General features: G+C 46.7%; 1 protein-coding gene across 3 annotated transcripts in view; it reads left to right on the top strand.

Moving 5' to 3' along the window:
* Nucleotides 1-219: 219 nt before the first annotated feature.
* poc1a (POC1 centriolar protein A) overlaps nucleotides 220-12423 on the top strand; it is a 196177-nt gene continuing 183973 nt past the window's right edge. Inside the window, exons 1-2 of one of the 3 annotated variants that reach the window (XM_086001787.1) lie at nucleotides 220-367; nucleotides 7121-7205. In XM_086001787.1, coding sequence (XP_085857913.1) covers nucleotides 353-367; nucleotides 7121-7205 — 100 coding nt within the window. In that variant the 5' untranslated portion in view covers nucleotides 220-352. The remainder of the gene's footprint in view (nucleotides 368-7120; nucleotides 7206-12423) is intronic. The other 2 variants (XM_086001785.1, XM_086001786.1) reach the window with 2 other exon arrangements.

Here is a 12423-nt window from a genome sequence, read left to right as displayed (position 1 = left end):
AGGGGACTTGAACCCACAACCTTCTGACTCAGAGGTGAGAGAGCCAGCAACTGAGCCATAGTTAACAACATGCTTCAATAAAATGTGGTGATAAAACTGCTGTGGCCTGTGGCTTAGGATGTCAGCGAGCCATAATTGGGAGAGGAGCGTGAATTGAGTACGTTAGGCGACGAATATGAAGCGATTGTCTTGTCAACGCGGGATGTGCCTGTGCCTTTAAGGGAGAGGCGTGGCCAGGCGGCGGCGGCGCTTTGCGCGCGGAAGCTGAAGGCGCCGGTTGGAGACGACGGGTAACCAAGGAGACGCGGCGGCGTTGGGCCTAGGACAGGCGGACTACACCTGTGGGAACAACATGAGCGCTCTGCTGGTAAGTGAGCGGCGTGTGGAGGTGGGACATTTGATCCGCCTCCGGCTCGGTGTTTCGGGGCTTGGAAGCACGATGCGGCCTCCGCTGTTTCCAGGCCCGCCTCTGGGTCGGCGCCCGGGCCCCAGGATGGGGGGCGGATTTGCAGCGTTTCGCTCGGCGCTGGCAGACTGCAGGTGGCGGGCGGATTGAGCTGTTGCACCACGAATGCTGCAAGTGTTTACATTTATTCCTTACACTGACGACCCTCGCCACATCATAACACAACACAGCCAAGGTGTGGACTAACACACTTACACTGAAGTTTCAACTTAGGCTTGTGTTTAGATTGCAATTTAGTGAAACAGGTGCGTTTAGTCAATCATACAACTAATAATGGCTCACTGGTTTAGTCATTCATAGCCAGATCTGGCTGGACCACATCCAGCAGTATGAGGCCCCGCCCCGCCTCTGCCAAAACTGCTCATTAGTCCAGGATCATCCTGGAATGCAAAGATACCATCCTGGCTTCTTATTTCCCTGCTACCAACTGTCTCCTTCAACCCCTTTTCCTGCCTCCTCTCCAACAAGTGTAAGGAGCTTCTAGAATGCTTTGAAGCTAAGATTGACACCATCTGTTCTGCGTTTCCTACATTACAACAGTGACTACACTTCAAAAAGTACTTCATTGGCTGTAAAGTGCTTTGGTTGTGAAAGGCACTCTATAAATGCAAGTCTCTCTTTCATTCTTTCCATTCAGCTGTCTCTGTCGCTTCCCTCCCCCTCCCCCTCCCCTTGCACACCCAGCCCGGCACTTCTTTCTGTATTTTTTTTCCTCCTATCTCCCCATACGCCCTCTCCAAGCTCATCTTATCCATGAGACCCACCTCCTGCCCTCTCGACCCTATTCCCACTAAACTGCAAACCATCTCACTTCTCTTCCTGGCCCCCATGCTAGCTGTTACTGTCATCACCCCCTCCTTTTTAAAAAAAAAAAAAGAATCTTTGACCCTTCTGTCCTTTCAAACTACCGCCCCATCTCCAATCTCCCTTTCCTCTCTGAAGTCAGAAGGGACATCTTCTGTGACAGTGGTGCACTATTCCTTCTCATCCTTCTCTACCCTCTGCTGCCTTTGAATGGTTGACCATGTCAACCTCCTTCAATGCCTCTCCTCCATTGTCCAGCTCAGGGGGACTGCCCTTGTCTGGTTCCACTCTTGTCTATCCAGTGGTAGCTAGAAAATCTCCTGCAATGGCTTCTCTTCTCGCCTCTGTACCATTACCTCTGGAGTCCCTCAAGGATCTATCTTTGACCACCTATTTCTCATCTACATGCTGTTCCTCAGTGACGTCATCTGCAGACATGACACCAGGCTCCACTTGTTCGCTGATGACATTCTGCTCTACTTCACCACCACCTCTCTCGACCCCTCCACTGCCTCTGTACTATCAGACTGCTCGTCCAACAGCCAGTCCTGGATGAGCCACAGTTTTCTTCATAAAACATTGGAAAGACCAAAGCCATTGTCTTCGGCCCCTGCCACAAATTCCGTTCACTCACCACCAATTCCATTTCACTCCCTGGCCACTGTCTCAGGCTTGTTGTGGGATTTCTCTTTGCCCCAAAGCAGACGGAGACGAGCGTGTACTGGTTCCAAGCGATCTTTATTCAAGCACGTGCAGGGAGAGGCCCCCCCTCTCAGTCTGAGCTGGGACGGGAGTCTAAGTTTTATATTCGAGCAGTTGGCTTATATACAATCTTACATCTTGTTTCCTTCACATCTTCGGGACTTGGCCAATTAATTGTCCAAGTCACGTACGCTTAACCTCATCTTCGCAAATCACATCTTGGCGGCCCATTGTTCAATGTATGGCCTCCTTGATTCTTTTACTCCCCCAATCATCATGTAATATGCTTTTTCCAACTGTCTTTGTTCTGCCAGACTTCTCCTTTTATTATATCAGCCAGCTAGTCAGTTAAGCTGCTAATCTAACTTTTAACCCCTTCAGTCCTCCCTTTTGGCCCTTGGTGATAGCCCAAGATGGCTAACTAACTTCACCTGCCCGTGCTCCTCGCCCCATCACTGTTGGCCAGGCAGGTGGTTGGATTTGCACGGGTGTGGCTACTTAAACTACCTCTAACATTCCCTGCTTCTCTCCCAATCTATACTGCGTTTTAACAACGGTTTTAGCAATGGTTCGGTTACGGCGTAGTTTACATTGAGTACAATACTCAAACATAGGTATGATGACAATTAGCAACTGCACCACCACCAATACATGAGATGCAATTCTGATCCAGGGGTGTATGTCCACCCTACTACCCCAGTCCCAAAGTGTCTGCCACCATGAGGCATCTTCCAGCTTGGCCTCCACATCCTTCCCCAGTTGTTTGACCATCTGCTCAATTCGGTGATGCTGTTTAATTATCGCCCTGGCCTCTTTCCTCAGCTCCAGTAGGTGTTCTGGTAGTTTTGGGATGTCCTTCCCCTCAGGGAGTACATATTCAAGCATGCTGTCCTTTAGGTCCTCAGTTGGACTCACCTGTTCTTCGCGGGGCGACCGTAGGTAGGTTATGGTTCCAGTCCGATCGTTGTTAGGGCCCGGGGACGGAAGCAGAAACTTGAGATGGGCACTGGGCACTGGATGTTACCATACTAGTATTGAGATTCACTGGTGGTCACACAGGATTCTCCTTTTTCCCGGTGTGCTGCTCGCGTTGGCTCATGGCGGGCGCTGGAAATTTCAAGGGTACAGTTTAGGGTGGTGTTGAAGCTGCACATGGCTCCTGGCCCTGTCCCCATGGGATGTGGGCAGACTATGTTGCTCCCCCTTTCTCTGCATCCCTCTAGCGATCCCCATCAAGAAGGAACCTTTCTGGGTTGCATAACTGGGTGCGTGGTGCTATCTGAGCCAATTGCCATCTCTTATGATCCCGACATTCTCTACCTCGTAGAGGGGCTTGGATTCCCATTCCTGCAGACTGGGTACAGCTAATACCATTCCGATCAGCCTCAGGTGAGTGGTAACACAACGTTTAGTTGTTGGATAGACCCTTATAAGTCCTCGTAGGGTGCACGAAGAGCAATTGCCACTCTCTGGTGCCCAGTCTTGTAGTGCGCTATCCGTAATCCAAGCCGGCACTTCTCCATTGTGGAGCTGTGCTAGATTATGTCGCATTTCCCCTACTAGCCATGCACCGTAGGCCACGCACATTCGCTCCCTAGAGGCCTGATTGGTTACGTTATGCAGGGTGGCGGTGACGGGGTTAACTGTATGGGCATGGTTTTCCAAAACTTGCACGGACTCTAATAGGGTTTTAGCCAAGACTTCTCCGGTCTGTCCCTGTTGTCCCTTCAACTTATTTGCCTTTAACATGAGGTCCCTTAGTTTGGATGTTAGATGATTCACCTTGCTATCGATTTCTGCTATATCCAGGGAATTAACTGTGGATGCCCCTGCACCGTAAGCAGTGGCTATGTCATTTACCAGGTTCCTCTTGCGGTGAGATAGACTCGACCGCATGCGTCCCCCAGAGGCCTGGAGGGCATCAGTAACTGTCATGTCGAGGAGCTGATGGTAAAACGACCTTGTACGCCACTCGCAACATTTGGGTAACCCCATCTGGCTAATATTGAGGACAACCGAAACGATCTCATGGTGTACATTCTCAGATAAGCGCCTATCAGAATCCCGGATCACAAGCACCCCTTTGGGTCCCGAACTAGTCTGCGGACACCTCAAGGGTTCCTCCGTAGTCAAAGTGGTGTCGGGTAGTGGGGAGGGGTAAGTCGGTTATGGATACGGAGGCTCCGGTGTCTATTAACATTCTGCACCACCGGCCCCCTAACAGTGCGTCAATAAACATCCAGGGGTCCCCCACTCCAGTTGTTCTGGGGGCCGGTACGACCTATTTCTCTGCAGCTAATTTTATCATTTTCCTGATGACTTCTAGGGTCGGGGGTGCTAGACTGTGCTATCCCATGGCCCTCTTTGTCCCCTCCTTTGGCCCAGCAATCTGCTCAGCTATGACCCGTCTTACGGCAGTTACCACACCTCTGGTCCTTGTTCCCTTTCTCCATTCTACATTTGTGGGCCCTATGTCCGGGTTTGCTGCAGTTGTAACAATTCCCAGAACAGGTCACCTTGGCAGTGGCGGGGCCGATGGTCCCTCTGTGCCATATTTAGGTGGGGGCTCCCAACCCCCGTCATCGTCCTGTCTGTTGTAATCTGCGGCTTCCTTCTCTAATTCTCCCCAGTCAACGTCGTCATTATCGTCTGTCGCTCTAAACCTTGGTCCCGGTGCCCGCACCACACTGACTTTAACCTTTTCCTTTTCTATATATCTTTGTACATGTTTACTGAGTCCTAAGTAGCTACTAATAATTATAAGTATTCCCTTCTCTTCCTTACCCTTACACTGGGCACTCCACCATTTCCTTTGCCTGCCCGGACTGTCGATCGGACTCCAGCCTTTTTCATTTTCTCAATTAGTTTCTTATTTTTTCCTGCTATAAATTTGGTTATGGACCCTTCCGGTCCCCAATCTTCCCCTCCTGTGGCCATTTAAAAAAAAAAAAAAATTCCTCTGGCCTGTGTAAATGGTAACTAGGACCTTCCTGCTACAACGCGGTTCTGGTTACCTACGGCGGCTCGCGGTTCTACTGCACAGAGATCACTCCAGTACCTGCTAGTCTCCTGTTCAGATTCCCTACAGTCTCACGTACAGCCTTTTGGGGTTCCGCACCTAACTATGGGTAGTAATATAAGGTACTCACCCGACTTGCGGTCCCATTATGGTTGGTCGTTCGACTGCGTCCTGGGAACCCTGCCGACTACGCCAAGTTGTTGTGGGATTTCTCTCTGCCCCAAGGCAGACGGAGACAAGCGTGTACTGGTTCCAAGCGATCTTTATTCAAGCACATGCAGGGAGAGGCCCTCTCAGTCTGAACTGAGACGGGAGTCTAATTTTTTACATTCGAGCAGTTGGCTTGTATACAATCTTACATCTTGTTTCCTTCACATCTTCGGGACTTGGCCAATTAATTGTCCAAGTCACGTACACTTAATCATATCTCCACAAAACACATCTTGTTTATCTCATTTGCCCTGTTTCCACCTCCTGCCATTGTTCTATCCAATTTACGTACGCTTAACCTCATCTTCGCAAATCACATCTTGGCGGCCCATTGTTCACTGTATGGCCTCCTTGATTCTTTTACTCCCCCAATCATCATGTAATATGCTTTTTCCAACTGTCTTTGTTCTGCCAGACTTCTCCTTTTATTACATCAGCCAGCTAGTCAGTTAAGCTGCTAATCTAACTTTTAACCCCTTCAGGCTCAACCAAACTGTTTGCAACATCAGCATCATACTGAACCCTGAGCTGAGCTGCAGAATCCATATCCTCTCTATCACAAAGACTGCCCAATTCCACCTCCGTAACATTGCCTGTCTTCACCCCTGCTTCTCTGCTGCTGAAACCTTCATTCGTGCTTTGTTAACTCCAGACTCCAGTGCTCCCCTGGCTGGCCTTCCATCTTCCCCCTCCATAAACTTCAGCTCATCCAAAACTCTGCTGCCCATATCCTAACCTGCACTGCCTCGCGCACCCATCACCCCTATCCTCGCTGACCTACATTGGCTCCTGGTCCTCCAACATCTCAAATTTAAAATTCGCATCCACGTGTTCAAATCCCTTCATGGCCTTGCCCCTCCCTATGTCTGTAACCTCCTCAGTCCAACAACCCTCCAGGAACTCTGCGTTCCTCCAACTCTGGCTTCTTGTGTATCCCCCATTTCAATGTAGGATTTCCAGCGTGCTGGAGAAACTCCATGCATCTTGGGCGAGATATTGTCAATGGATATGTAGTATAAACACCTTTGCCATCTGCATTCATAAACTTGTTTTGGGAAGATTTCCTTGGTGTGGGAAATGCGGCAAGAAAAGCAAGACAAGAGGACAACAGCAAGGTGACGCCACCACAGATGGAGAGCAAATAGGAAAATAAGATGTTACCAGGATAGACTAGGTGAAAGACCTAGGCAAAGATGCCAGAGTTAATGGTGGCCTATGAGGAGAATATGAGGGCAGAGAAAGAAATGTTAGAGGTACAGGTCACTAATGTTGTTACATTTGGATTTTTGTGCCATATTTGTGGTGTAAATGGAGTGTGGAATCCGAAACTGCCTGTAACTACATTGCTTTCACTAAAACCTACTGAACATGATGATCTATCCATACAATAGTAATATATCAACTATAGTGTGGCGGGAGTTGATACAATAGTCTATAATTTAATGCACATCACAGCTGGTATAAGGATTACCACCTATTCTGACCAGCACATGTCTGCCTCCTATAGTTACATGTGAACATATTAAATGAAGGGTGGGAAAAGTGCATCAAGCCGCCCCCATCAAGACATGTTGTGGGGGAGTCTTCAATTTCCACCCGAGCCGAGTGTGAAGCCGGCAGAACAGCCATGCTGCCCACCTGAAGCTGGTGTTGGGAGGCCCACACCATTTTCAGGTTTCGATCTCATTCGATTGTAGCCAGGGAGCTGTGGGTGCTAAACAGGCTGGAAGGTAGGGCTTGTGGGGGCACAGTTTACTTATATATGAAATAATTATAAAATCAGTTTTTGTGTGGAAATGCTTTCTTTTATACAAAGATGTGACATCATTTAAAAAGTAACATACTGTAGCTCGGTTTATTGAATGGTGCAGTTGATGTATGTACAAATATTTAAGGTTTCACTTTTCTTTACTTTGTAGGAGGATCCAGCATTGGAACGGCACTTTAAAGGCCATCGCGACACCATCACAAGTATCGACTTTAACTCTAACATGAAACAGTTAGGTATGTTGCATTTCCTGCGGAAACTATCAATTTATAATCTTTTGGGACATGCATAAAGTTAGGGGATCACAGATGTGACAACTTGTGTATTCAGGGAGATGGCATTGGGGTTTTCAAGAGATCAAGTTACCTATTCCAACATCGGACAAAACCCAAGATTTTTTTCTCCACGTCAGAGATCAGTCAACATCAGTGTTGATCATGTATAACCAAAACATCCAAATCCTCAACCGGCTGTTCTGAACTGGGCTACCATCACTGTAGGTACAGACTTTGGCTTCACTTACAGCAGCTAGAAGAATTTCAAGAATTGGGAAAGAAAATAAAAAGCTTATTAAGTCCACAATCTTCAGTAATGTAGACAGTAGACCATTTTCTTAATATCATTAGGAATGATTCTGTGTGACTTCTGCTCGAGTCCAAAAGCTATGAAAGGAAATTCTGGAATAACTATGCAACCCCACATTTTTACTATCCAACTATCTGCAGAAGATAACCAATTACAGAGGAGAAATACAGAGACTTAACCATTGAGGAAGAAAAAAATTGACAGCCATTCATGACAGACACAACAGTTGCAACATTTTTATGTTATAATATGAATATATCTATCTTTCATATCTTATTAAAAATCTTGTGTAGGCCGCATGCTCAATTAAAACCATAAACTGTTCTAATGGGAATTTCAGTGTTAAAATGTCAATACATACCTGCTACATTTACCTGTAGCTATTTCCTGTCATGCCACTAGGTGATGGCCTAATGGGAATTTCAATGTTACATGAGCTATCTGGTTTGATAGGGACCAATGGCAGTTTGGGTCCCATTCTCTTTGGTCCTCCTCCACATAAAGCTGTTGGATCCTCCTCTGCCCACTGCAGTGTGTCCAGGGAAAAGATGTTGGGGTATTTAAGTTCTGTGTATGTTCTCCTTAATTCTGACCACTAGACTTCCAATTCTTCCAAACCCTTTAAGTTCTGCTGGGGCCCAGGATCCCCTCCTGAGTCTGCTTCCCTCCCATCAGCTCTCGGATCCTGGCACCCTCTTGCATTGTTCATAAACACCTAGACTACATTGCCAAGTGTCCCATGATGCCAGAGCATGATATTTCCCTCCCCAGTCTCCCAAGATTCCAGGGATGCTCGATTCAATGACTTGCCCCGGTGTTCGTAGAGCTTCCTTGTCCAGTGTTCTCAGAACTATGGTACGCTCTTCTGAGTCTGACTCACAGACCCTGGTATTCCCTTTCTAAATATTGCTAGACACAATCATTGAATTTTTCCTATTCAAGTATGTATCTAATTCCCTTTTGAAAGTGACTATTCAGTCTGCTTCCACCACCCTTTCAGGCAGCGCATTTCAGATCATCATAACTCACTGCGTTTAAAAAAAAAAAAAAAATTCTAATTATCTTCCCCCTGGTTCTTTTACAATGATCTTAAATCTGTGTCCTCTGGTTATCAACCCTCCTGTCAGTGGAAACCGTTTCTCCTCTGCACCTTCTCAGGCATCCTTCCTAAAGTGTGGTGCCCAGAATTGGACAGAATACCCCAGCCTGAGCCCTAACCAGTAATTTACAAAGGTTTAGCGTAACTTCCTTGCATTTATATTCTATGCCACTATTTATAAAGCCGAGGATCCCATATTCTTTTTTAACAGCCTTCTCACCTTTTCTTGCCACCTTCAAAGATTTGTGTATGTGAATCCCCAGGTCTCTGTTCCTGCACCCCTTTAAAATTATACTATTTAGTTTACATTGCCTCTCCTTGTTCTTCCTTCCAAAGTGAATCACTTCACACTTCTCTGTATTAAATTTCATCTGCCATGTGTCTGTCCATTTCACCAGTCTGTCTATGTCCTCCGTGTTGGCTGTCATTTATTAACCCATGTTTTTCTAAGTGACAATAAATTTTGTCCGGATTATGGTCTCTAGAAGTTTCCCCATCACTGACATTAGCCTGACTGGCCTGCAGTTACTGGTTCTCTCCCGCTCCCTTTTTTTGAACGGGTGTAACATTTGCAACCCTCCAGTCCTCTGGCACCACTTCCGTATCCAAAGAGGATTAAAAGATTATGACCAGAGACTTCACTATTTCCACCCTTCCCTCGGCACCCTAGGATGCAACCCATCTGGACCGGGTGAAACATAGAAACATAGAAAAATAGGAGCAGGAGTAGGCCAAAGTGACTTTTCTACTTTAAGCGCTACAACCTTTGTTGTACATTCTTTATCTACTTTCATCCTATCCAATTTCTCTCCCCCCTACTCCTTTACTATGACATTGGCAGCATCCTCTTTTGTGAAGGCAGATGCAACTTACCCAATTAGTACAAAAAGAAAATACTGCAGATGCTGGAAATCTGAAATAAAAACAGAAAATGCTGGAGATACTCAGCAGGTCAGGCAGCATCTGTGAAGAGAGAAACAGAGTTAATGTTTCAGGTCGATGACCTTTCGTCAGAACTGGAAAAAAGCAGGAAATGGAACAGATTTTTAAGCAAGTGAAGCGGCTGGGAAAGGGGGGAGGGGATGAAAGAACAAAAGGGAAGGTCTGTGATAGGATGGAAGGCAGGAGAGATTAAGAGACATTAAGAGATATTCAAGGCAAAAGGAGATGGTAATGGGACAGGTTAAGAAACAAAGGATGGCTCTAGATGAAGTGTAAATTGCGCTGGCAGAATGAAAGACAGCTGCCATGTGGGAGAGAAGAACAGAAGGCACAAACAAAAACTGTGAATAAAAATATATATCTATGATAGGGGCCGAGGTTGTGATCTGAAATTGTTGAACTCTGTGTTGAGTCCAGAAGGCTGTAAAGTGCCTAATCAAACGATGAGGTGCTGTTCCTCGAGCTTACGCTGAGCTTCAGTGGAACAATGCAAGAGGCCAAGGACGGTGAGGTCTGAGTGGGGGTGGAGCGGTGAATTAAAGTGACAGGTGACCGGAAGCTCGGGGCCTCCCTTACGGACTGAACGGAGCTGTTCCGCAAAGCGGTCACCCAATCTGCGTTTGGTCTCCCCAGTGTAGAGGAGACCACATCGTGAGCAGCGAATACAGTATACTAAATTGCAAGAAGTACAAGTAAATCGCTGTTTCACCTGGAAGGGGTGTTTGGGGCCCTGGACAGTGGGAAGGGGGGGGAGGTATAAGGGCATGTGTTGCATCTGCTGCGCTTGCACAGGAAGGTGCCGGGCGACGGGGAAGCGGTGTTGGGGGTGATAGATGAGTGGACCACGGTGTTGCGGAGGGAGCGGTCCCTTCGGAATGCTGAAAGGGGAAGTGAGGTGTAGATGTGTTTGGTGGTGGGATCACGCTGGAGCTAGCGGAAATGGCGGAGGATGATCCGTTGAATGTGGAGGCTGGTGGGGTGAAAGGTGCGGACAAGGGGAACTCTATCGTGGTTCTGGGAGGGAGGGAGGGGCAGGGGTGAGGGCAGAAGTGCAGGAGATAGAATGGACATGGTCAAGGGCCATGTCAACCACAGTGGAGGGGAATCCTCGGTTGAGGAAAAAGGAAGACATGTCGGAAGCACTGGTATGGAAGGTGGCATCGTCGGAGCAGATGCGGCGGAGAGGGAGAAACTGGGAGAATGGAATAGAGTCCTTACAGGAGGCGGAGTAGGAGGAAGTGTAGTCCAGGTAGCGCTGGGAGTCAGTGGGCTTGTAGTGAATGTTTGTCAATAACCTATCCCCAGAGATGGAGAAGTCGAGGAAGGGAAGAGTCGGAGATGGACCATGTGAAGGTGAGGGAAGGGTGGAAATTGGAAGCAAATAGTACCTCAGCAATGTCCTCTGCCTCCACAAGAAGATTTCCTTTTTGGTCTCTAATCGGCCCCGCCCTTCCTTTGAATATCCTTTTATTTTTTTATATGTTTATAAAAGATTTTTGGGTTCCCTTTTATGTTACCTGCTAATCTTTCTCGTACACTCTCTTTGCCCTTATTTTCTTTTTCAGCTCTCCTCTGTACTTTCTGCATTCTGCTTGATTTTCTACTGTATTATGAATCTGACATTTATCATAAGCCTCCTTTTTCTGTTTCATTTTAATCTCTATATCTTTAGTCATCCAGAGAGCTCTGGCTTTGGATGCCCATTGTTTCCCTATCAGGAATATGTTTATTCTGTACCCAAACTATCTCCTCCTTGTAGGCCTCCCATTGCTCATTTACTGCTTTGCCTGCCAGTCTTTGTTTCCAATCCACCTGGGCTAGATCCCTTTTCAACTTACTGAAATTAGCCCTCTTCAAGTTGAGTATCTTCACCTTTGATTGTTCCTTGCCCTTTTCCCTAATGACTGTAAACCCTAACGATTCCTGTTGGTTGGGAGAAAGTATAATTCAATATTGCGACTCTGTTTACTAAAAGCAATGATGTTATTATGCCTGTAGTTAGTAGACAGTTTCTTAAAATTGATTATTTCGATGAATGCTTTGAATCTTAAATACCAAATTTGTGGAAGATCAGTGCACCTATATACTGTAGATCCTTAAAGGTGCATTACATAAACTGCTGAAGATGAAAGAATGAACATAATTTTGGCTCACTTTTTAAGCTTTGCTAATTTACAAATATACAGATTTTTGTAAAGTAGAACAAAACAATATTGGTCATCTATCTGCCGCTGCCATTCTGTTTTTGTTTTGTGTCATGTGAAGAGAAGTTCAGCACAATCAATTTTTATCACAGGTGGCACCAGACTTCATCTATTTTGTTTCACAATAATCCAAAAGGCCGGATAGTTGCCTATTTTCACAGTCGTATTAGCTCATTCGATGACTCAGCTGGTTTATCCATTGACTAGGTGAGCCATATAGGCCAGGAAAGCCCAAGGTTCAGTCCCCAATCTCAGCTGGGATAGTGGCGAGGGCACAATTGGTCTCACCCCCCCCCCCCCCCCCCCCCCTTGGCTTAAGGAAATGAAAATCAGCTAGAAGTCCTGCTCCTAACCTGTATCCAGTGAGCCGTGGTGGCAGTCTGTGTGTGCTTGTTGGATGAGGACAGAATTGGGTTTGGCTGTGATGTCTTCACTATTGAATTGTTTGCTGACACTTGATGGCAAGGCTTATGGATGAATATTGGCTGCGGTAACTGTGTATCTCCCAGTAAGGAGTCAATGCCTTCGAGAGGAAAGGCACAGGAGAGAGAAAAGAAGAGTAGTATTGCCACCTTCGGAGCTTTTGGGTAACCTTTGTTCCTGCAACGAGCAAAGAGATCCTGC

The sequence above is a fragment of the Somniosus microcephalus genome, chromosome 11 (assembly GCF_052327205.1).
Source record: "Somniosus microcephalus isolate GS21.2 chromosome 11, FLI_Smic_1.0, whole genome shotgun sequence".
NCBI lineage: Eukaryota > Metazoa > Chordata > Chondrichthyes > Squaliformes > Somniosidae > Somniosus > Somniosus microcephalus.
The sequence above is the reverse complement of the archived record's forward strand: the minus strand, read 5'-3'. Positions and strand labels throughout refer to the sequence as shown.